The sequence below is a fragment of the Hippichthys cyanospilos genome, chromosome 19 (assembly GCF_059441005.1).
Source record: "Hippichthys cyanospilos isolate Australia breed blue-spotted pipefish chromosome 19, RoL_Hcya_1.0, whole genome shotgun sequence".
NCBI classification, from domain to species: Eukaryota; Metazoa; Chordata; class Actinopteri; order Syngnathiformes; family Syngnathidae; genus Hippichthys; species Hippichthys cyanospilos.
Genome location: NC_142387.1, coordinates 10,280,161 through 10,306,776, shown reverse-complemented (window position 1 = coordinate 10,306,776; position 26,616 = coordinate 10,280,161). Strand labels below are relative to the sequence as shown.

At 40.0% G+C, this 26,616-nt stretch overlaps 1 protein-coding gene across 2 annotated transcripts in view; it reads left to right on the top strand.

The window, feature by feature from the left end:
• The window catches only part of plxdc2b (plexin domain containing 2b), a 68,138-nt gene that overhangs the window by 14,791 nt on the left and 26,731 nt on the right, over positions 1–26,616 (top strand). For both annotated transcript variants that reach the window (XM_088402407.1, XM_088402406.1), the window contains 3 exons: positions 16,791–17,032; positions 23,708–23,854; positions 25,628–25,697. In XM_088402407.1, the coding sequence (XP_088258533.1) occupies positions 16,791–17,032; positions 23,708–23,854; positions 25,628–25,697 (459 nt within the window). The remainder of the gene's footprint in view (positions 1–16,790; positions 17,033–23,707; positions 23,855–25,627; positions 25,698–26,616) is intronic.

Below are 26,616 nucleotides of genomic sequence, written 5' to 3'. Positions count from 1 at the left end.
AATGTTCTTGAATCTACCTAGTTTTTATTTATTTGTTTTGTTATTCATTCTGTTTTATTGCCTACTTTATTATTTGCTCGATTACAGAATGTTGTCTGCTCTGAGAAATGAACAGAGTAAGAATTTCTTGTTTAGTATTAGCACTATGCATATAACAATAAATCTCTTGAATCTTGAATTTTTCAGATTATAAAGTGCACCGGATTATAAACCACTACATAGAAAACTTAAACGGCAAGACTATTTTTGTCATGTATAGGCCGCACCGCACTATACGCCGCAGGTTGTAGTGATATATTATTTACGCAAAAAGATGTGCATCCACATGACTTCAACACAGACCGGACATGCCTGCATGTTTCGAAATACGAGTAGTACCAACATATTTTGAGCATAATACGGACATCCTTGGATCGTTAGAATACTGCACCAACACAACAGAACACGTGTGACTGTGTTTACTAGTGGAAAATGTCCACTAGCGGAGAGTAAAATTGAAGTTCAAACTCAATATGTACTTCAATAGTGTATTCTTCTGTAGAAACGTATGATTTTAATATGATATATATTCAGATTTTTTTTTCTGTAATGCCACAGGTTATGCGGAAGTCAGTACTATGTGGCATATGGGAGAAAATGATATGTTTCTAGCATATAGCCTACAATAGTAGCACCTCTACTCACGAACGCCTCGTTACAAAAAATTTAGCTTACAAAAGAGTCTACTGTGAATTTTGCCTTGTATTTCATAAAAAAAAAAAAACTACAAATGTATGGATGGAGCTCATGCCACTGAACATTGGCAAGAAAAAGAACAAAAATAATTCATTAAAAATCGTAGTTATCCTGCCCTGAAAAGCAGGTACCATGTTGGTACAAAAAACGCGAGAGTAGTGTTTTTAAAATGAATACACAAGGGTTAAAGGGTTTAGCAGCATTTTTGGGGCTTTGGAACAGATTAGGCTGGTTAAATGTAAAAAGCAGGTCTCTTTATGAAAGATTCACGCTACAAATTAATTTTGTAAGTAGAGGTATCACAGTCCGGGTTTGCCGACTAAAAATGTTCACTCCACCTTTTCGTACCGAGGTGGAAATGAAGTCTACCGGTTGCTGAGAAGACATAAGAATTTCAAGCTAGTACTGTTGTCTCTCACGGGTGGCTAAGCTTTTGTGCACATCCAGCACCCCAGGGTGCGTCGGGCTGTCAGTCGTCTAAATCACCTGCGCTACGGCTTACTACGGAAAGTGATTCCGGTGCAGGTTCAAATGTCCTCCGGCAGATTGGCAGTGACAGGATTGTTGTGCGGACATGACAGTTAGAACGTCTCACTGGCAATCAGGCCACAGGCACGGTTGATAGGCGGGCACTGAAAGGCTCCCCGAACCTCGTCTGATGGGGTAAACATTTCTTCGCTACTAGGCCCGACTAAATCCAAACTCACCAAATGTCATGCGAATGATTGACCTTTTGCTAAGTGGCTCATCACACCGCAGCACAGACGTTTTGTAAAATCACAAACTAACCTCAGGAAGAAAACGCAGGCGTTTTCCTGTTTCGGTGGAAAAATGTCACAGTTGCTTCATTGAATTGCTTTTTTTTTTTTGATCAGGTATTTGAGCTTTTAGAAAATGAAGCACTCTGCTAGTGATTGGATTTCCGTTGCGCTTGGTGTCCGCCGTCTAAATTTTGGCCTTCTGCTAAAGAACGGAATGAGAGGAGCCAGAGATGGGAATAACATGTGGGACTTCACATCTGTCTTGAAGACATAAACAGGTCCGGCCTTGTCAAAAAGACAATGGACAAAAGGGGATAATTGAGCGCGACTGCCAGGTGAACAGATGGAGAGAACAGCTAACTTTGCAAAGGAGATCGTGCCTATTAATTCATCTGACGAGGAATTTCACAGGAACACTTTACATACCGTAAATTTCTGACTATAATCTGTTCCGGTATATGAACATCAGCAGCAAAAGTTTGGCTAAAAAATACATTTTTGTCATGGATAAGCCTCTCCGAACTTTAAGCCACAGGTCGTCAGAAACTTCTGCAGAAAAAATGTTTTTATTTTAAATGACATCCTTTTCAAACCAAAATTTCCTGCATGCTGAGCACTAACGTATTTTCAACTGAACACCAACAGAATACTGCACAGTAAAATACCAGTTGAAACTCAAAATCAATACCTCGATTAGCGCCGTCTTCCGTCTCCCTTTGCTCATTCGAATGTTTGATTTCTTTTATGAAAACTGCACATAATTCATATAAACAATCATATACATAAGTTTATCTGTCAAATTTACATGTGAAAAACTTACACAAGATCGTATTCAATTCATACACATTTTTATACTATTAATATTTAATACTCACCTTGAACATATACCCACTTTGCTGTACTGGTGGATTGCCCCCTGGTGGCTAGTAAAAAGAACTGCAGCTACGCCGCACTGGACAATAAGCTGCAGGGCTCAAATCATGAGAAAAAAGTCACAGTTTATAATCAGAAATTTACAGTGCATACATTTTCCAGCTGATTTTTATAAAATTTTTACACTATAAAAGCCCACAAAATATACTTATTATCACTGTTATTATTACACAGTTCACTTTTTTAAAATCACAGCTGGATCAAGCTGATTTTTTTGGCCCCAATGCAAGCGGACAGTAAAAGCAAAAAAGTCTTCGGTCACAAACTCAGTAATGGCTTCTTCCCTCCTACTTAATCTTGTAGCTAACTAGCGATTAAATACAAACTCTCGCCATCCACTTTTAATACTCGGCCGTGGTAATATCCCACATCTGCACATCTATTTTGCCGCGCGAGTTTTAAAGGTCAAAGTAAATCGTCAAGCTGTGTTGAGATTGTTATTGCACAAAAATCTGCTCGCAGGGCAACAATCAACATTTATCATGTGTTAGCGCCGTCTTGTAAATTCCAGGAAAGATGTTCGCACGCGTGTTTATCCCTTCTCATTTTCTTGTCCTCGTGGGACTTGTGAGGTTTTGTTAGTCCAGATTTTTTTTTTTTCTTGACTTGTGGATCGTATCAGTCACCTCTACAGTTTATTGTTGTATTGAATAGTGCAGATGGTGTTTCATTATAGATAAGGTGCTTTTTGTGCTGGAGGGAGTGCTTATTCAAGGCAAAGTCAAATAAACAATTTATCTGCCTTGTGCTAGTAGTAACTAGTCTTAACTATTATTTTCAGTCAATGAAAGCAATAGTAATACTGAAAAAAGCATTGAAATTATTGTCTTTTTATTGGATAATAAATTGGAGCGTCTCTTTCGCGCTAATTAGCGAAGTAGAAAAAAAATGCCCTAATGAGACGCAATATACATTTTGTAACTGTACATTTTTTTTCTGTGGTTAGCATCTTTTCAATTTGTTTATATTTTTAGTTGAATTTAATCCAAATGAATGATTTATGCAATATTTTGTGTTCCCTTTGCAAAGGGATTGACTACATTTGAATTGATTTCCTTGTTAAGTTATATTGTTACTTAGCTTAGCTATGTTTTGCGACTACTAGTCTTTCTTCCACTTTCTGCATTCTGAATGCTTTCTCTTGAATAATAATAATACAAAAAATCACAGTCCATTGGTTAAAAATCTGCGCATATCCTCCTTTAGACAGAAAATTACCGTATTGCCCTACGTATAGGACGCACCGATATACAGTATATAGTTGGTACTCTTAAGTTTAGGGTCAAATTCTGGTATTATCTGTGTTACCATGTATAGCACCAACTGTTTGGGATAAATCTCATTTTTTGTAATTTCATCATATTTTCTTGTGTTTATATTTGTAAATTATATTTTTGTTGCGACTATGGTGCATGGTGACAGCTGTGTGGCTTGCGAGTGAGTGAATGGGCGAGCTATTGAGAGAGGGGATCCCGTGTGATCGTTATCCTTTTCGATTGGCGACGAGCTTCACTCTAAGTCACCATGTGAGGACCGTTAGCCTGTTAGCTCCAATCTTGTAGCAGCCTCAAAGTCTCTAACCTCCTCTACTCCAAGAATCGCTTTGTTTTTGAAAGCTACTGTAATATTCCTTTGTTTGAAGAAAGAAGAACTCGCACGCAGGTTCAGTCTGCTTGTTTCTTTCATTGAAAATAATGTTGTATTTGCAACTAACAAGCTGCTTGTGTTAGTTGAGTTTGTTCACACTCGCTGCTACCAGCCAACTGACTGCTAATTACCACGAGTAAGAATTTGTCTAATATAGAAATGCACATCTGTACGTCATAACTCGATTTATGTGTCTGCATCTTTTATTTGGGGAATTACGGTAACTCCAATTACTTCAATACTAGACCCGTGCCCTCGTCTCGCGTCCCTCAACCTTCAAATGAAGACGCTCTTATATCAGTTGGCCCTTTCTTCCTTTTCACTGTCGTTTTAAAGGTACGAATTAGAGGTATTTTTTTTCTTTCACCAAGTGGGTCAGCACACAATCACGCAGTATTTGTTGTCCCCAGCGCACAATATATGCTCCTTAAATGTGTCCACGGTGAATTATCTGGCTTACACTTAAGTGCGTCTGCCAATTACCTCGCAAGGACAGAGTGTAACGACACCAAACAGTCGTCCGTCTGTGTACGTGTCTGCGTTATATATTACGTCCATCACCACCGTTTATCAGCCGTGATTCATGATAGCCGATGTAAGGCTGTCACTCAAATTGAGAGCCAAACATCTTTGCTCCAATGTGCCGGTCAAGGTCACCTAGTTCAGTGACAAGGATCAAGGAGCCGGTCATGTCGGAGCAGGTTTTTACGCGGAGTCCTGGCAGACGGCGTCGTAAACACGCCGCGGCAGAGATTGATTAGAGGGAACGATTGTGGGGCGCCAGACTCAAGTGTCTTCACGGATTCCTTCAAAGGAGCCAGGGTGTTATTTAACGCTTTTTTTTTCTGACTTAATGCGACAGGTACAAGTCTCTGCGGAATATACGACCACCTGCCTCGCATTGCTTTCTTTTATCAAGGATGCCGAACTCATTTTATTTTATCGTAAGGCTCATCTGAGTTGCGGTTGCACCCCCCCGCATTTGATTACGATCAATTTCTAGCGACAAACCCTTAGCTATCTTTCAACGAACAAGAACAAGTTACCTGGATTCAACCTTTGCAGATTCCCATGACTCACATGAGTGAGATTGATATCTTGTTTTGAACAAGATATGGGGATAAATGGACTGTTTCTTCTTCTACTTGCTAAACTGGAAAAAATTGCAGTTGACTTCAACGTTTCACACAAGTCAGTTACATGGCGAAAAAAAAACTAGCTTTGCTTTTTTGACTGTTTAACGGGCCCCTGTACATGTCCTCGTGTTTCCTTGCTATTTCGCAGTTCATCGTTTTTTCAGTGTGGAACTCGTGAAAATCTAAGCTATATCCAGGAACACGGTATCTTGGAAAAAAAAAAGTGTTTAAATGTTTCCCTTTGAGGGTTTATTAACCTATTAGTGGGCCAGTACTCTCAAGGGTACACATATTGTACCCCTTATACAGAGTACATGTTAGGACTCTTACATAATGGGTGTTGACGAAATGCTTTTTCCAAACTCTGAAATGCGCAGTTATGGCAGGATGGGAAATTAGTTGGAGAAGGAGACTGCGTCACAAGTTTGAGCATGAGCAGTCTTGTTTGTTGTCATCTGCTCGCCAGCCAATAATGGACATCTTTGTGCGCTTTATGTTCGGAGTTTACTTACGGCTGTCGTTTGCAACGGACGTTTGCATCTTTTGTTTATGTTGATGGAGGATACATTGCTACGTTCTCTTAGGGCAAAATCACTTCTGTCCTCTTTATAGTTTGTTTATTGGTTTCTGTAAGTCATAGGTGTCGAAGTCCAGGCCTCGAGGGCCGGCATCCTGCATGTTTTCCGGTTTTCTTTCCCCAACACACCTGATTCAAATGATTAGCTCATTAGCAAGCTCTGCAGGAGCTTCAAAATGTTCCCAATCATTTGAATCAGGTGTTTTTGAGGGAAAAGGTTTGAAAACATGTAGGATATTGACCCTCGAGGACTGGAGTTCGACACCTGTGCTGTAAGTGTTTGTTCTAAAAATATCCAACTCAATCTGAATTCCGCCTCATCTATCCTTCCTCTGACTGGTTTTGGCCTCCGGGGCCCCTGAGTTTGATCAATGGAAACTTGGGGAGAAACTTGGGGGGGCATGGGTGCTGATGGAAGGCTGCCCGGAGGCATGGCGGCGACGGTATAGTAGACGTAACCAAAATCCCCCAAAACAGGACGCTGAAACCATAGTGAGAGAAGGCTTAGGGACTTTGGACCAAGATCTATTGAGACTTTGTTTTGAGGTGTTGAAGTAGGTTGAGTACAAGTAAAAACAAACCCTACAGGATTGTAAGTTGATTTCTTTGATTGCTTGTTCTCAAGCAGGCGAGCCTTTACTGCATGCGAGTATGAATCTTTAACAGGCTGATTAAGAGGGGCCTGTTTGACTCGGAGCCAATGCAAAGGCAGCTTAAAGCTTTTTGCGGTCCTCCCCCCTGGGAAAATCTGTAAGTGGAGGCTGAGATTGCCAACCGGCAATCCCCCGGGCCAATGCCAACAAAGCTTGCACCTTTTTTCCTCCTTTATCATTACCAGCAGAGGGACCGGCTAACAGTCATCTACGCTGACGGTATACAGGGTATGAAGGGGGATAAACAGAAAAAGCAAGGGGGGTTTCGGAGACAAATTAATTTGCATTCCAGTCCGGTGTCCCTTGGGTTATTTATCAGAGAGCTCCTTAGCTGTCGCTTTTCATTAATGACTCAGCAATGTAATGTTCAGCGTCTATGACTCGGGGTGCCGACTTGTTCCTTTGAGTTTTCATGTTCGACCCATGCTAGCATGCATTTTCTTCTTCCAACATTCCAATAACACATAAATTGCGCTATGAATGCGTGAGGTATACATTTGAACGCATAATTGTATAAATCATGTATTTGCTCAAGGTCTGTTAAAAAGGTTATGTAAGGATGATCGATGGGATAAAAGATGACTGTATGCCTGTATTGGTAGAACCAATTTGGACTACTATGGTATAAAAAGTGGAAAGTCCCTGACGGAGGATGGATTCCTTCTTGTTGTTTTGTTCTTTTTGTTTTGATACCACACACCCTGATATGAATAAAAGGCAGAAGATGAGATACACTCTTCAGAACGGGTTAGATCTAACAGTCTAGATGAAGACTGTTTAGAGTCCCATTTATATTCGCAGCGCTTTTTATGTATAACTGACGACTGCATTCGCCCCCAATGATTGGCGACCAGTTTAGGGTGCAGAACATCTCACTTGCGAAATCACGGGGGATAAATCGTTAGACGAACTCAGACTTGTTCCCTCTCCATCTTGAACCTTTTAAAGTGTGTGTTCGACATTGATCCGTGAATTGTATTTTGTCACCGCTAAAACAAATGAGGCCACAGCTTGTTTGTCGATGTTCACCATCGAACAGATCTTAAGATCTTTTGGGAACCAGTGTATATGTACTCTGAATGTTAGTGTTATTCTTCTTAGCTTTTACTCTGTCAAACACAGTCCCGGGATCTATTCGTCTTGTAAAACAACTTTTACACTTTTTTTCCAGTCCGGAACTGGAATCAATTCAAATCGGTGCCTGACGGACTGAGTCACCGCCTCTCCCGAGCTAATGGTTCATATTCTTGTCTCATCCCGAGTCTAAGTCGTTATTGTTGGCAGAATTTGAACCTCAAACCTGCGGGGGAGGCTCTCATAGAGTTCAGGATTAGTTCTTTAAACTCTCAAAGCAACTAACGGCTTGTAATATTTTGGATTGTACCTTGAGGGACACGATAGGTTCCTACGGTTTCCAACAGTGCAGGGAAGCTTCTGTCAAGAAGCCAACGGTGAAAAAGGATATAAGCTGCAAATTAGTAGGTATTAACGTTACATACAGGAAAATAGGCAGGAATTCCACACTAGTACATATTACTTACTTTCCCTCTTGGCCGTGTCCCAGAATGCAAAGCACACCTGGTGAGGATGTACACTTATTAACTGCACCTGGTTGTTGGCTTGGATTCATAGATTCATATGGACGGAGACCCTAAACCCTTAGCAGTCCTTTTTACAACAGTTCTTGAAAGCATTCCCAGTGATCGGAAGTCCTAGACCCTCACGAGTACTTTGCTTTTGACTCGGGGGGGGAGGGCAAAAACGCCATGACCTCCGGAAAAGAAGCTGGACCCGTCGGAGTGTTTTCTGCTTGACTTCACGACAAACTGGAGTGTGGACACATTTGGCAGGCTGGAGAGCTAAGAAGGCCGCACGTTGCTGATGGATAAGCCTCGAGCCCCCACCCCCTTGGCCCAGATCCCCCTTGTCTAGAAGTAGAAGTGCCAAAAAAGACACAGTTAATACACTGTCTGCTCAATCAATCTCCACTTGCAAGACAAGAACAAACTTGTCCGTAGAGCATGGACGCTCTTGGTCTGCAAAACACTCCAATTGGTTCTTATTAGAGGGACACGTTTGCTAAAGCACCAAAGTCTGAGTCATGAACTTGATTTTGCCTACCAGACTGTAAAATGTTGTCCGCCTCCAGAAGAACACATGTTCGATGAAATGTTCTGGTTTGGATAACCGTCACGTTCGAGTTTGCGTCTCGTCCAGTTTACGTGTTGTCCCCGTGCATGTGTAGTTTTTCTCTGGCTACTTTAGTGTCATACTCTTTCAAAAACAGTTCCTGAAGTCTCGAGATCGTATGACACTAAATGTGTGGAATAAAAAGGATGGTTGGCTAGATGAACAATTATTAGACAGTTTTAGTACTAGTAGCATAAATCCATCTACCTTTTAGTAGCCATTACTATGTGTACATTTAACATTTTTTAAATTTATGAACATCTTCCTGATCTTTCTGTATAAATGAATAAGGAGAAAATGTCTTAATGTTCCCCCGTGTTTTTATATCAAATCACTCACATACAGTAAGTCATAGTTTAGAAGCATTCGGGTTTTACTGTCAATCATCTGCTCATTATATTTATTATCAACAGTAGTTCCCACTGGATTCGCTAAGCAGCATCAATCAGACGGCCGATGTTTAGTATCAGGGGGTCACGGGTCAGATTTTTCTACTGTACATCCAGAAGACACATCCTTCAGACCATTTCCAATTTTCAGCTCTGTTGAGCAAAGCTCTAAGCGGACTGTGGGAACGCCGCGGATGTGTGGGAGTGTTTTCCAGTCTGACTGAGCTACAGCCACCCCCTGTCTTGTGCTAATGCCGTTTTAGAGCTCAGTTAGCCTGTGACCTTCAAGAAAAGAGTAATATCGCCACCGGTCTGTGGGCAGCAGAAAGAATATTCTCTTATAGAGCAAGCCGTATCCAATGATGCATTGCTTCGGTACCTTGCCGCCAAATTGTCCGGCTCAGAGTAGAAAAATGGAGCCGAGCCAACTGCAGCGCTTCATGGTCTTGCAGTCAATCACTCAATCTTCGGAAATAGGAGAAAGACGACGTGCCTGAGTGGAATGTGAAATTCCTCGAGGCCTGTGTCATCCAGAAGAGGAACACCTCCTTTTTTTGTCCTACTGTTTGGTGTCTTTTCCTGAACATTTACAGCTTGCTACGCTGACCGAGTGGCTAACCACCAATTACACCAGGAAAGCCGCAGTGGTGACAGCGGGCTCCTCGGGCCGGCCCGTGTTTTGGGTTTCTTTCACCCACGCGCCTGGTGTAGTTTGTATCCAGAAAATTGCCTTGTTTTAACTGCTTGACATTGCGATAAATCATGCAGCTGACAACGAAACCCTTTGTGATTTATTACAAAACTTCACGACTGGAAGACATTTGTAGAGCAGGAACGCAGATAGTTCTCGTTCCTGGTGGCCATTGGAGGTCAAACCAATATTTTGTGGGGGTTGTGTGAACCTAACTTCAACTCAACTAGTTTTGCGTATTTTTTAGCCTCTTTCTGTAATAACATAAAATTCAGTCAGGAGGAGGAGCTTAGTTTAACCTGGGTTGCGAGCAAAAGTTAGGGAATGTTGGCCATATTTGTTTTTGAATGCAAATCTTTTGAAAGTCATTCATTTTAAAGCTAATGTAACTGTCAATGGCATTTAATGACTTATTTATCATCAGGCCAGTAAAAATCTGATTTTTTATGTCTATAATTGTCAACGGCAGTGAATGAATGAAATTTAAAAGAAATTCTAATAGCACCAAGTGTTGGCTGCACAAGATCTCTATTTTTTTTTTTAAACGAGATACTTCTTTTGTTATCCTGTTTAAATATGATGACTCAAGCTAAAGTTATAATGAGAAATCACTGGACCACAGTTTTACAGCATTACAGCTCCATATTTATGCGCCAATACCCATTAGGATTATTGTCCATTAATTTACAGTTTAACACATTCCACTTGGTCTGTTCATACTATAGGCCAGTGGTGTCCAAACTTTGGCCCGGGGGCCATTTGCGACCCTTGGTCCATTTTAATGATATACCCTAAAAAATAAGATTTGTGACAAATAGGTTTGATTTTGGTTTAGGGCTTTTTTTTAATGATGCAATCATGCAGATTGGCTGTTTACAACTAAACTAGTGATATTTTTCTTTATAATGCTGTAGTGACTGAAGACATTTTTGGCTCAGTCAAGGTCCAAAATTTGAAAATATCACATGAGTTCCAAACTAACTGCTCAAAAATGGTGAGATTATGACAAAAAAAACAACAACCTCATGCTTTGGTTCTGAATAATGTAGTAATGGAATTAGGCTAGTGTCGGGCCTGAGAATTTCTCATGCAACCCAAAAACCTTGTAAAATTCCAAACTATTTGCCTCATAGAAAGATATTTAGCAGTTTAAAAAAAAGACTGTCATTTCCAACAACAATTTCCAACAATACACAAATGATTGATTTTAATGTACTTGATAAATTAAAGAAAAAAAAATCAATATGCTTCGATCCCTGCTATTTACAGTTTTTTGTTTTTTTATTTATTTATTTTACCGATTAATTTTAGCTAGTGACCAGGCTTCCATTTTGCACAATGGCTGTTTTCAGAATTACTGTGAAGTCGCTCGTTTTAAAATTGGACATGCTCTATATAACGTAATTAACATTTCCCAAGCTGATAAATGTTCCTCTATTTTCTTTTTCATTTTTTCCCATGTGTTTGGTGTTTCGCGAGAGAGAACAGTACTCTTTATTCAAAAGCTCATATAATTCCATTGTTTACATTTCATTTATTTTCCCGATCGCATCGGCAGGTGTTAAAAGTGACCGTATGCATAAATGACCCTGATGTTTACATGCCGTTCTCTTTTCTTTAACCCGGTTTTGGTCGTGGCTGTTTCATAATATGTCATATTTACACTGCGATATCCACCGCAAGTGTGTTCGTCTGCGGGAGAAAGCAGCAGCCTTTTATCTGCCGCTCCAATCTGAAGCCCAGAGGAGGTCTGCGGCGGAGTGTTTTGACTGGGACGAAACGTGACTAATCATCCATGAAAACGCAAATGATGGTGTGGAGACCACCAGGAATTGAAAACGCCTGTTCGTTCAGTGGGCAAAGCCGGGAATCGGAATTCATTATTTTGGATGTAGATGACTCTACTTGACCCTCACTTTGTTTCTTTTAATGATGATGAAGAAAGGGGTTCTTTCATGTTTGATTTTTAAACTGTGTAGAGGTCCTCCACTCGTCTTTTTTTTTTTTTGCTATCTGGAGTCATTATTTTGTTGTGGTAATTGATTTGAATGCTTGCCATCTAGCGCAGATATTTCAGGCTTTGCAGGTGCAACTTCACTCCTCACCTGCTCTTTAACGTTCCCTTGATATGCTCGCGTAATGATAGAGGCTTTTATGCTTGTTATAAAAGCAAGCACGGCATGTTATCAAAACCCACCTTTGTGATATTTGTCCATCAGCAGTGTCTCCGTTCACTTCATAAACGCACTTAAAACTTCGCCAGTTTATTCAAGTAGCATATTTTCCGCACCATACGGCGCAGTTTTGATAATGGCTCTGTTTTCATATTAAAAGGCTTAATGTACTCTGCTAGGTTTATCACTGGCGGTGTACGTACGTATGTATTAGGTTCTTTGACGTACAAACCTTGTGCGTTCCTTCCACAGGGAAGTGGAGACGCTTACTCAAGGTGCACCAAATTGTAATATGCGCTGTGAATTCTTGAGAAAATGACAGGCTTTTATTTGTGCCTTATAGTACAGAAAATACGGTACTTTTTTCAAACTGTAAGGCAAAGAAATTGACACTGTACCTTATGTCGTACGGCAGCTTTTTAGTTCGTCATCTACAGGTCAAATTCATTTCTTATTACTTTATTCTTATGATCTACAAAATACAGTACATCGGTCTACAAATGATTACATATTTGAAAAAATACAATCCTAATCGGGCCAACTCTAGAATTGCCGTTTTTCCGGGTGTGCCCTATAGATAGAAACATGATAAAATCCATGTTATAATCTCTTGCACTCTCTATTTAAGTGTCTGCTTTTCAGTTGTTTTGATTTTATGGTCCAAAAAATATTGTACTTTCCATCAATCTGATTAAGTGATTACATAATCGAAAGAATGCTGGAATGATTTTTTTACCCTTAATGTACAGTAACACGCTGTAAAATCCTTGCGCCTTATAATCGGTGCATTTTATAACCCGGTGCCGTTTTTAAATGGAAATGTCCAATTTCCGGTTCACGTTATACACCATAAACATAGCGTAATACGTACTGCATTTATTTGTTACGGAATATTTTAGGTATGGGAGAGGAAGTGTAACTGCAAGACATTCTTGCCACACGTCAGGCGAGTTATGAGGACACCTGGGAATGGTTTTGAATGGCTAAAAAAAAATAAAAAAGACACATCTCTCAAAACTAAGTCAAGATGCTGCAGCTCGCTTAACTTAAAGTTTGAGAATTCCTAACTTGATGTTTCAGGATTCAGCCATCAGCTTTAGGACCCGAGACTTGCCTGGCTAAAAAAAAACAATTCGACTTGATTTATTCTTGGTATTCATGAGACATGACTTGGGAATGAATCTTACCTGTTTATTTTTGCCAAGTCAAATTCTTACAGCAGTGTAATTTAGTTTTATTTTGAAGGAAACACATTTTTAAAATATATATTGTACATGGCTTTACTCCCGCTTCTGCAAAATGGACGGGTAGAATTTGTGTCATAATTTTCACCGTTCAAAAGACGCAAAGACGAAGGGGCTTAAGCAACACTTGCATCAGCCTCATTTGTATTTTGCTGCTGAGAAAAGCGCTTTTCTCTTTAGATGCTTTGCTGCAACAGCATTCCTTTCTTATTTCTTGTGTGTCAGCTTCCCGTCAGCGGCGGCGAGTCAGGTAGGAAACGAGCAGAGAAAAGTCAAGACCTCCATTCTGCTGCTTTATGACCTGCTAAATGTCCTTGAAAGGTTTTAGGTGGAACAAAATTACAGCCGAGGGTCCGGCCAACAAGGCTACGAAGCGTCGGCAAAGAAGACGTAAGATTAGCTTTTACGCCGCGCCTGACGAATAGTCTCATACCGAGGCGGCACTTTATCCCCTCCAGGGGGTTGGTTTTTGGTGTCCCTCGGTGGTCTTACAGCCATGACAAATGACACAGTCTCAGTGATAATGGACGGCTTGAGTAAATCAAACGGAAGAAAAACACAGGTTGTCTTATTCTGTCGAGGGTGACTCACTGGCGACCACTTTTGAGTGACTTGCTGGGGAAAAATGGCATTTCATCCAAATCACTTCAGTGTAGTTTTTTTTTTTTTTTTTTTAGTACCTGCTGCTTGCCAGCTTTCCATCATACACAGAGGAAGTGAGGATGATCCTTTCAAGCAGAGCTTATTTTTTCTCGCACAGGCCTTTTCTTTTCCTGTGTATCAAGTCCTCCGAGGGCCATGTTACGTTTATGAAATTGTGATGTAATAATATGACATGATTAGAGCTGGCAAAAGAATCGATAAATTGATGACTAATTGGTTATCAATTCATCTAGAACAATTTTATCATCAATTAATCTTCGAGAGCCTTTAAAAACCCTCGAATTTCAACCCAATTTGGGCCGCACCCGAAATAATGACGATTTGGGACTGATTTAGTTTATCTTTTAACAGTTCATTCATTTGTGCTTTGTTTGGATTGATCTTTGTTTTTGGCACCACCTCTGGCCACTGTTGATATTACATTTTGTAGTGAGGAAGGATGTTGCAGCTTCAGTTGAGAGCAGTCATTGTATTTGACACACAAGTTGTTCTGTCACTGTGAAATCTGGAACTGTCTGTAAGAAAAGTTGTACGTTATTGATAAGAACGTTATCATTAATTATTATACCCCCAAAATTAGTTTGTTGATCCAACAACTTGTGACTGCGGATAACATGCTAGCTAGCTAATGTTAGTTTTTATCTTCAGCACTTTAAATAGTGCCGCCTTGTATGCGTTTAGCTCGTTAGCATTTTCATTTGTACCAGATATTTTCATTTGGTAAATGTTAGCATATGCAAATGTTTTGCATTGAGAAGTAATTATTTGCGTCTAATTCATATTTTGTATTGAAATTAAGAGCATTTGTAATTCAGATATATAATAGATTTAATCAAGAGGACTCGACGGGTTGTGTTACCAGGTAGTAGGAGATTGTCCCTCTGAACACATCTCTGTCTGGTCTCCTCGCGAGTAAAAATAATTTAAAGTCTCTTGTCTTCCTTCCGTGTGTGTTGTTTATTAAATGTTCTAGGTCAACAATACCTGACAATAGAGTGTCTCGACTGGTTTAAAGGTATTCATTAGTGTCAAGGAAATATCATTCTATATGTTTATTATTTTCCAAAATATTTACCCACAGGTGGAGCTCAGGTTAGCATGGGTTTTCAGTGGAAGTTAGATTGTGTTTTTGAAATCAAATCATGTTCAGGCAAATTTTTTTTAAGAGTAAAGTTAGATTGAAAGTAAAATCAAAGTGTTTTGCGATCATACACTGTTGCATACTTAAAGTCGAAAGTATTAAACGAGGTTTTTATAACGAGTTGTCCCTTTGGGCCGGGTTAACTCATAACAGCGTTTTGTGGTGCATGACATGCATGGAGACATATGGATATTGTAAACTGTATTAAGTCTCTGGGCCTACTTCCATTGAGGGCTTTATCATTTTAGGATCTGTGAATTAATAACAGGGCAACTGCCCTTTCATTTTATCATCTTGTCGCGATTGTTTTGTCATAGCGTCGTAATCTGTCTGTCGCCAAATGTGCCAAGATCTATGCTTAAGTCTGTGATCCGTGCTCCAGTTTGTTCATCAATCATCTCGTCGTCTTTTGTCTTCAAGCGAAATGCGTCATTTCCAGCAGCTGATTGCTGTTACTGTGCGCCATGCTTATCATTAAGCTCATAAACATTCAAATGAACAGCTGGGGAAAATAAGAAACCTTCAGAAGGGACCGTAGGTGGGAGAGTTAAATAAATGCAAAGAAAAAAAATTGCAATATACCATGGTGTTTAAATAAAATAAAAATAAAAAACTACTGTATATAATTTTTTGTATATTTTTGTATATTTTTCTTGCATTTAATGAGCAAGTGTGTTCAAATGCATTTGCAAATTTGTACACTATACTTGTAAATTCTATATAAATAAATGTGATTACTCTTATTCTCCCTCCAGCTTTTTCCCCTGTGAAAATTTGTTTCAGCCAAGTATCACAAAACCAGAGCAAATCATATTTGAATTAAGAACAAAATTTAAAAAAAAAAAAAAATCAAAAGAGTGCCGTACCATTTGTGTCTAATTTGTAAAATTTTGGAACAACATTTTTAGTGTTATTAGGTAAATGACTCATGTAAATTTGCGTACCATAAGAAGAAAACTGCTACACAAGTCCATTTACCATTTTACCTTTTATTTCTAGTTGTTTTTATTCAGCACTACCAGAATATAGATTGTGCAACGTCATCTGCTGCAAAATTTTAATCACTAACTATGATGTGCATTCGTGTAACATTTAACAGAATGAAGGTCGCTAATTACACATGTTAGCAACACATTGTCATGTTCCAATTAATTTTCTCTTAATATGAAAAGACAAAATGTAGTGCTACTCTGATGGAACTAAAAACAGGAAATTGACTTGGTAATACCTGCAAAAACCCTTTTTAAAATCTCATACCCCAGTTGTACGGCAAACTCTGCAAAATTTTTTGGGACTTGGAAGAACAAACCTTGGGCAATAGTTTCCAATGTGGATCAATCACTGGTTTTGCAGCACATTGCTGTAAATGGGCCCCCATGTCTTTGGCAATGTTCAGCGATGTTGATTCCATGATTGCCTTCTGGAGGAAAAAGTTGACATGGCTCACTGTACTTTTGCCAACTAGCTCTGAGTTGGCGGCCATGTTGGCAGTGTTCTTTGAATTACACAAAAACTCATTCTTTTCTCTGATGAACACATTTTAATAATTGATCAAATCGATTAACTCATTCATGACAAAGACATTTGACTTTTTTAAAGTCATTGATTACATTCGGTAACTAAACACTCAATGATTGCTTCAGATAATGATGTACTAAGATAATTGATTAGGTAATTACTTTTGCTAAGATTTTTCACGTAATTGCCTAGTTAAGTACCAGCCATTTTTAGACCCTACTTTAGCCAAAATAAATCATCGGGATTGAACAACTGGACTCTTAAATATACGTTTTTGGGATCGAATGAGTTAATTGCCTATTAATTGAACCTATTATTATTTCTTGCCTTCTCTTCAGGGGTCAATTACTCCTACGTGCATAGTGGGCAAGCAGTGGACGAGGACGTGGTGATGGACATGAAGACGCATGCACACCGCTGGAGGAGATGGCTTCCCAACAACCCGCGGGACATGGACAGTAACAGGGCCAGTCAGGAGCAGGAACGCGACGAGGACGTGGCGGCGCAGGAGGAAGAAGAAGCCCAGCGCTTCCCAGGCCTGATGTCAGCCGAGGACACTGGCAACAGCTCGCAAATTGAGGTATGTCCGCACATACGGTATATTGTTTTATTCCAGTCCTGCGATGACCATTGTAGATTTGATCTAATTATTATCTATAAAAAATTGAGTTATTATACCTTCAAATATATCCTTTTTAATATTAACAAAAGAAAAAAGCAATAGAAGTCAACTTATTACGACCGTTAACTACGTTTTACAGCATTTATGCAGGTTACAGGTTAGTCTAAAACTGAAAAAAGTGCCTGAACTTAAAAAAGATGCAAATCCACCCCACTATTTGAGGATTGGATTTAAATAACCTCGACTGTGCAAACACAGCAAAATGATATCTAACGATTGTTCTCTTGTAGAGCAACTCCCATTAAAAACTAGCAGGCGCCAAACTCATTTATAAAAAAACAATCCATGCGAAAAGCACTCGGTCTTCAGCGGTAGCTACAAATCGCTCCAGACCATTAAACGTTTGCAAATGAAGTGCATGGATTAATATTGTATTCCAAATTAAGATTAGGGGGCCTCATTTGTTCACCCACTTTATGCAGGGGTTGGGTTTCCAAATTGGAACCAGACAGCAGAGCAGGAAATTAACCCAGTGAGGCACAGGAATTTGGTGAAGCTACTGGAGATTAATGGCAGGGGTCTGTTTATGGGATGATGTAAATTAAAGGTACCGGGGCCGCGTACGCTCCGCTGCGGCGCCACCATCTGCAAGCGCCATCGACGCTTTCTCCCCGTAAGGACGCCGGTCTCCCTCAGGGGGTCCAGGCAGCTCGTTATGTTTCTTCTCGACGGCTTCTAATCTTGATGGGTTCACGTGGCCGTGTCTCCCACCGAGCGAGAGAGTGCGAGCTTTGATCGTCAGCCGTAAAGGTCCCGATACACACACCCAGTCATGCAGTTATTTCAACACACGTTATAGACTGTACGCATTGTAAACACACCAGTTCTCAACCCAGATTTTGTTTATAAAATTTAGGTAGGTAGTATGAAACCATATTTGGTTACTAAAAGACTTTTGATTACTGAGGCGGGTTAGAAAATGATAGTATTAATTTAAAGATAAGATTGAAATGTTAGGGATTTCCCTGTTATAGTTCTGGGTGTGTTTTGGTTGGTGTTGGGGTTTTCTGTTCTTTTCCGGTCTGGGTTTTTGTTGGGTTTTGATTTTCACATTCTAGGTTGTTTGTTCTTGTTCCCTTGTTAGTGTGATTGCGTCCACCTGATTCCTTTGATTTGGCCAATTGGATTCCTGTTCCAATTGTGTCCTGTCCAGGTGCTCCTTTTTGTCTAGCGTATTGAGTTTCCTGTTTCCGTTCTTTTTGCGTCAGTTTTTGCTGTCCTTTTGAGTTTGTTTGTTTTTTGGTCATTTTTATATTCAATTATTTTTCTGAGCTTCCCTGCATTTTGAGTCCACAACCTTTCATCATCTCTCCCTTGTTGCTGAATCACCACAGTCGCGATCACAGTTTTTTTTTCTTTTTAGATTCTCATTTTAAAGATCTAGCTCCCTTGCAACATAGAGTTAAAGTTTGTTTGGACCTGCTGAATTGCTGTTAACAATTACTTACTCCACTTTTCTCCTCCATCACCTTTATGGCCACTTTACACCACTGGAGAAATCCTTCCATCTTTTTTTAATGCGCTGTGGTGGGAGGATGTGTTTGGGTTAACTGGTGCCACCCGGCCATCTTTGGATCCCTCATACCTGGAAATGCGGCTTTCTAACAGCGGTGGCACCATGACAGCAGACGGGGTGGCGCCTGGAGGTTGTGAATCACTCACTCTTTAGGTCATTAACCCCGATTGAAAGCGCTGCCAAGATGGCATAGATTAGAACCATAGAGCAAGACGAATAAATTGTGAGCCTGAGTCAGCAGCATTTCGTTGGGGAGTGAGAGCATCTGTGTTCAAATTTGATGAGTAATAAGCCATACGGTCAAAATAGGGGCACGCATACAGAATTTTAACATCTTAACCGACTTTTCGGACATGATAAACCCAAATTTTTTGTCAACTGACTCAGCCTAGGTCTTTGACTCAGCCTTGGTGTCTGTTGACTACACGCAGAATGAGGCTAGGCTAGGCTACCTTTGCTAGGGAATATGGCCGTAACTAGCTCAAGTCACGTCACTCAAAGGTAAATATCATTTTCAATGATATATTTTTTCTTTAAAAAAAAAAATCGAGAACATTTGACTCGTAAATTGATCTGGAACCTTGACAGAGGAGCGCCAATGTCACAATCATTTTAATCTAAAAGATGGTAGAAAACATTGTTATTTTTTTCTGAATCCCAATAATTAAAAACAAACATTGACATCATTTTAAAAGATTTACCATTTGAATTTGACATTGGGAGCGCCAATGCACCACCTAGTGCTGTGGAGCTGCAATTACATTTCAAACGGTAAGAGCAAAGTGGTCATATGTGCCCTCACTTGCATCCGCCCATTTATGTAAAGGAGTCTATAACAGGGTTTTTGTTGTTGTAGTTTTTTTTTTTGTTAAAGTCCCTGCCTCACTTTTTAAATGGCTAACAATGAGAAAGAAAAATAAATAAATACATGACATAACAATGAACAGATGGCTAATTATGGAAAATTTGAAGTTTTTGTGACTGCCTGTGGCTGTAGCAAGTTAAGTCATTAAACGAGAAGCTCTCAATAACTCAGCTTCAAATCTGTTGCTAGGCAGTTTTACGACGTTGTTATTATATCGGTTTTCAGCAGGAAGCATTCGAACCTAAATGAGTCACTTCCACGCTAACTAAGTGAACGAATTGTATGTAATAATTGTTTAAAATAATAACATTCAAGAAAGCAAAAGCATGACTGAGTAGAATTTCAACAATCTTAAACATCTGTATGGTGAATGAGGCCTGAGGCCTGTTTGGAAAAGTCGCTCGCAGCTGTTCGTCACCATTTGGCCGTCTGCTGTACGAGTAAATACACAAAGAGACGAGCAGAGCGCATGGCGCGGCCCGCTCCCCGCCGAATGCTCAATTCCACACCCCGCTCCCTTTGCAAATACTCCATTGCATGGAAGTGCCGCCGGTCCTCGCCGTTTCGGAGAGCCCAGACAGACTTCTTCCTCCCAAAACACTGGCGTGCATTCCGCGGCCTCATTTTCACACCCTCCCGCTCATATTTATACGACGTGCGGCCCGTCTTGAGGCTTTAACCCATGTCAGACGTGACGCTTTGCCAGGAAAAGCAAACTGGAATATGTGGGGTCCGACCATGGACCTGATTGTGTGGCTCCTTCTAATGTGTGGTAATGGGGGGGTGCATTACGGCGGCAAGATCTCATGTCTGCGGCCACTCACACGCAGGCTCTTTGGGGGAGGGGGGGATTCCCACAGCTCGGATTCCCAGTGCTTCTATTACCTTTGCTTTCGCCTTAAAACAGGCGAATAATCCATGAGTCGGTTTTTTAACCCCTCTGGCATTAAAAGTGTGGAAATTCTTTTTTATGATATACAAGACTCAATGGGGGGGAAAAAACACTAGGGAGCTGAAATTTCCAGCAGATTAAAAGATAAAAATGTAAAATTAAACAATTCTGACATTTCTATGCGACTGCAGCTGGTGATGTGAAATTTTGTGGACATAAATAATTATTGTCCAAATTTTGGATCAGATAAAGCCATTATAAAATATATTATGATATCATAAAAGAATTAATGGGAGAAAAACACTAGGGAGCTGAAATTTCCAGCAGATGATTATAACATATAAAAATGTAAAAGGCAACAATTTTGACATTTCTATGCGACTGCAGCTGGTGATGTGAAATTTTGTGGACATAAATAATTATTGTCCAAATTTTGGATCAGATAAAGCCATTATAAAATATATTATGATATCATAAAAGAATTAATGGGAGAAAAACACTAGGGAGCTGAAATTTCCAGCAGATGATTATAACATATAAAAATGTAAAAGGCAACAATTTTGACATTTCTATGTGATTGCAGCTGGTGATGTGAAATTTTGTGGACATAAATAATTATTGTCCAAATTTTGGATCAGATAAAGCCATTATAAAATATATTATGATATCATAAAAGAATTAATGGGAGAAAAACATTAGGGAGCTGAAATTTCCATCAGATGATTATAACATATAAAAATGTAAAATGCAACAATTTTGACATTTCTATGTGATTGCAGCTGGTGATGTGAAATTTTGTGGACAAAAATAATCATTGTCCAAATTTTGGATCAGATAAAGCCATTATAAAATATATTATGATATCATAAAAGAATTAATGGGAGAAAAACACTAGGGAGCTGAAATTTCCACCAGATGATTATAACATATAAAAATGTAAAATGCAACAATTTTGACATTTCTATGTGATTGCAGCTGGTGGTGTAAAATTTTGTGGACATAAATAATCATTGTCCAAATTTTGGACCATATAAAACCATTGTAAAATATATTATGATGTCATAAAGAATTCATTGGGGAAAAACACTGAAATTTCCAGCAGATGATTACAACATAAAATTTTAAAATAAAACAATTCTGACATTTCTATGTGATTGCAGCTGGACATGCAAGATTGTGTCTACAAAAATAATCATTGTCCAAATTTTGGACCATATAAAACCATTGTAAAATATATTATGAAGTCATAAAAGAATTAACCGGAGAAAAAACACTAGGGAGCTGAAATTTCCAGCAAATTATTAAAACATATAAAAATTTAAAATGCAACAATTGTTACATTTCTTTGTGATTGCAGCTGGTGATGTGAATGTTTGTGTACAAAAATAATAATTGTCCAAATTTTGGACCATATAAAAACATTGTAAAATAATGATGGTTTAAAAAAAAATAAAGGACATAGTGGGGTAGCTCGAATGAGTCCAAAGATATAGCCCCCAAAAAAAAATGTCCACTTCAGTGGACGCAAATGAACAGGTTGGCCCTAGTGTCTTTTAAGGTTAGAGTCGTTGAGCCTACAAAACCCGGCTAGCAAAACCAAAAAGCAATTTCAAGAGCCCGACGCAAAACAAGGAACAAGTCAAGCTGGTCTAAAAAGCCCCTTAATAGCAGGCGGCCATTTCGGGATCGTCTCTCATCAGAAAAACATCGTAGCGGTGCTTGTAAAAAGCCCTCCTTTTTTTATTGTTTCCTGCACAAAATTAGGACGACGTTTTTTTGTGTCATGGGGCTTCCTGTCGCCTACCTTCTCCATCCCCGCAGGTCTAATAAGATGCCTCACAGCTGCACCTCTTAGCTTTAAAACCTTGTTAAAAAGTTGCCTTTTCGGGGACAAGACTTTTAAATCGGATGTCATTTATCAGAACTCCCGTGGCGGAGGTGATATTTGGACACACGTTCAGAGATAGCGCACTTAGTTTGACAAAATGCCAGTAGACAAACTTTAATTAAAGCAAAAACCTTGCTTAGATAAATCGGTGATTTATATTTCCTTTTACATGCCTGGAATATGAGACTTGAGATGAGAAATCTGGTTTCAAATGGGTGTTCCTCGCAGTGATTTGATTTAAGCCAACTCAGTCTGGCACCTTTCATCAGCCTTAACGCAGACAAATCAAGTCAGAAGAAGACACAACCCCCAAGGGTAGTCTGAGTGAGTGCTTTTTAGGAAAGGAAATGTGTAAAAGAAGCAAAAAAAAAAACGAACGTATCTCCCACATGTGAGAGCATTATGCAAAGCCGCCATACTTTAAAAACCAATTAAAAAAGAAGGAAATCAAGAAAAAAATAGCTAAAATCGCTATTAGCTAATATCTGTGTATCTAACATTATTCAATGCAGCTCTGCTTACCTTGAGGCCAACAGCGGGGCATTTCTGCATGATAGCGACCTGATCATGTTTCAGACTCGAAAGTGGCTGTGGATCTTCACCCGTGCTATCTGACATAGACTGAGAAACTCTGCGTCGGTTATTTAAATTAGTAACAGTAAGTTGGACGTACAGATTTTTTGCTCACGGCCCATATCAAGTTCAGGCAACCTACAACATTTAATAAGCAACAAAGCAGAAAGAAGACAACTAGTTTTTTCTCATGAGGAGAGCATACAGGAACATGTACCTTCTCAGGTACACCCTCCAATCTTGTTACAGTTTCTCTCCACCCCTCTTTTATTCGTTAGGGTTGGTCCAGTTATAAAACTACTTGCTGCCCTGAAAACAATCAGATTCTGAAAGTGGGGAATGTAGGTATAAGTCCATGTACTATCAGCCCATGCAATCACTGCTGTCTACTTTCCCGGGAACATGGCGGCAGACCCTGTACTGTTCGTTCCTGTGATTAGGTCATCGTGCCTGTGATCAGGTCTTTAGGTCATCATGCCTGTGATTCATTGCAGCTGCAGGAGACATGACAAATCCGAAATTGGTAGACAGCTAAAGATTTACTTGTTTGCTTAATTCGACCCTTGATGGGTGGGTAGGCACTCTAGAGACGCCATTAAATTTTAATTAATTAAAAAGTCAATATTTCATATGTTTACAGAGACCATCTTAAATCGAGTCTAATTTTAGATTACGTCATTGCGTGTCGGCGGATTCTGACAGCAAAGTCGAACCACCCTGCCAAAAAACAAATCAGATTTATGTTTTGTGGTTGACTGATGAGATCTATAAACCACTTGCACCCCCTCAGAAAAAAAACAAACCTTCAAATTCATTAATTGTTTTCTCCCCCTACACAGGAGGACACGGATCACAACTACTACACATCCAAAATGTACAGCCCGGCCGATTCCACCGGCAAGGGTTTATGGGTAAACATCGAGCAGATGGACAAGGAGAAAGTGAAGATTCACGGGATTCTTTCGAACACCCACAGACAAGCGGCGGTAAGTCGGCAAATGTCAACCCGACGAGGCTTTGTCACAAATTCATTGATTTTCCTATACTTGGATGTTTGGTGTTTGATATTATCCCAAAACTGACAGAAATGCTTGAGTCATGGACATTCGGGTAAAAAGCAATTTGAGGATATTTAGGCTTTGGGAGAAGTCTCAATTAGTCAATAAAGTTACAAACTAACCAATAGCTGGAAAATAATCATCGGATTCATCCCGACTTTCCGTCCGTGTCCCGCAGTTAAACTATGATTTACATTTTCAAAATGAAAGAAGTCGTCATTAATGCAATTTGGTGTTTGTGGTAGAATACTAATATCAAATTACCCTGGTAGAAGATCCGTGGAAACTCGAGGCCCTCACAAGCTGCCGTAGGGTCTTGACTGGAGCGAACAAACAGATCGGATTATTGTATTTTCAACGCGGCACTAAAAATAAACTTGGTTAACTGAGCCGCATGCCGCCTCACCATATCAAAGGACAAAGACGTTATTCTCCGTATGTTCTGGGAAATGTCCAGTAAGCCGGCGATATTAAAGTCAAAAAGCCATGAAAGAGTCGCCGCATTGTGCATTCTACTCGTTTTCCTTCAGCTGGTGATGGATTGAGCCTCGCGTTGGTACAATGGGGCCCGGGCTTTGAGCTGATTCTCTTCCCTTGAGCAAAAGTGGGCTCTGACTTTGCCTTTTGTCCTGGGGGAAAATCGATAAGTGCATCTGGCTCTGGACTTGAGATGGAATTGAAACTATACGTGCCTCGATGGGCAGTGCGTTGCATTCTAAAGAACGCAACTTGGCTGCTTTTACATGTCCAATTCTGATTTATGTCTATCTGTGATACATACCCGAGATTTCAAAGCTGTTTCTTTCGCCTATTCGATTACATTTACTCTCAAATTAATCATAAAATAAAGTTAATCAAATATTTATTTGAAACAACCCTTAACCTTGCTTTAGCTTTATGCTAATGGGTGCTATAGCGCTAAAATTCTCTCTAGACCAGCCCTGCTCAAACTACGGCCCAGGGGCCGAATGCTCCCAGCGCAAGAGACCAATCACGTGTCTTGTAGGAGTGCCTGTGAACTGATTGACAGGTTGCCTGGTCCAGACAGTTGAGGACAAATCTTTAAGCGTTCTTCACGTGAAGATCACACGCGAGCGTGGCTGAAGGGACAGCTTTGGGAAGCTGTTACCTTTTATACTAAATTAGAAAAATTGTAAACTCTTTCCTGTTATCGTGTTTGGTCAGCTACAGGCTCCACTCTAGTTCAACGCCTGAGAGCCGTGGGCAACTTCAGCCCTCCGTGTTCCCCGACTAAATCTAAGGAATGGAAACAAGAAGGGATAACAGTACAGTTACTCAATAAGATTTAATAATTTAAGATTTACTTTACTATCTAATGACATAAAGTAGTTGCCTAAAGTAATTATTTTAGGTACTTAAGTACTAAAGTAATCAATTGCCATAGTGCTTAACTAATTTAATACCAGTCGTTTTTAGACCTTTCATTAACCAAACACTTGGAATAAAAATAAATAAACACATTGTTTTGTTTTTTTGGAATGTCTGGACATTTAAAAAACGTAAAAATACGTATTTGGGATTGAATGAGTTCACTGGGCTGGTAGTGAATAAGTTAAACAAGACGAACTCATTCACTGCCAGCTCAGTAAAAACGTCTTTAGCCGTCAATGGCAGCAACTGATTTAAGCATAAAATTGTTTAAATTCTAAACTATTTTCTCGTCCGCTTATTTCCTCACAGAGAGTCAACCTGTCCTTTGATTTCCCTTTCTATGGACATTTTCTGCGTGAGATCACCGTGGCAACTGGTGGTAAGTCAACATAAGTCAGTAGTTCACTATTTAATATTGTTATTGGATATGCTGTCTATGCTACCAGGGTGCACGCAGACACATTTTACTGCGCCGCGGTTTGGCGCAGGATCGTGGTCGGGATTCATAAATTGCCGAGGCATTTCTGAAATGTTATGTATGTGTGATGCGTACGGTTTATATTTTGTTTTTTTAGACATTGTTGCCCCTTAGAACTGAATGGCATCCAACAGCAATGGCGTTTCTGACAGGCTGCGAAGTAAATCTTTGGATCTGGACCTTCAAAGGGCTCCAAGTTAGTTGTTTTGACACATGACCGTTTGCAGTTCTCACCTCGGCGAGAACGTCTGCTTGGAAAAGACGATAACCCCCCCCCAGTCCCCACTCCCTCCCCGTCTTCGTGCCAAACTGAACTGGAAGAAAAAGCAGGCGTTGGGTTTGGATTGGAAACAAGAGTGGGTCTGCCAAGTGGCTTCGCCGCCATTGATAAGGCGGCGGCGGTATCAGAAGACGGGCGTGTTTGTGTGTCAGGGTTGACACCGCCGCCTGGGAACAATTTTTTTTTTTTTTCCATTGATGCAGACTTTGAAAAGTAGCTGAAACCCCCGGAATACACTAGCCCGGCAATTAGCGACAACGCTGATATTCTCACAGCACTTTTCTGCACATGTTTAACACCTGGCATTCCTCAAGGCTCGCTGCCAAGCTTTGTCAGTTACTTGACTGCTACATTCTGGGCCACCTACACTGCAAGGCCTGCTTCCCCATTTTTATTGAACTTGAGAAATGAGTGGACGCAGACTTCATTTGGGGATTTTGCCTGTTTTTAGAGCTGAATTAAATCATCCAGACCTAATCGTTGATCAAATTAGTCGATTATTCATTTTGATCGGGCGGCTCCATGGCGCTGCGGGTAGCA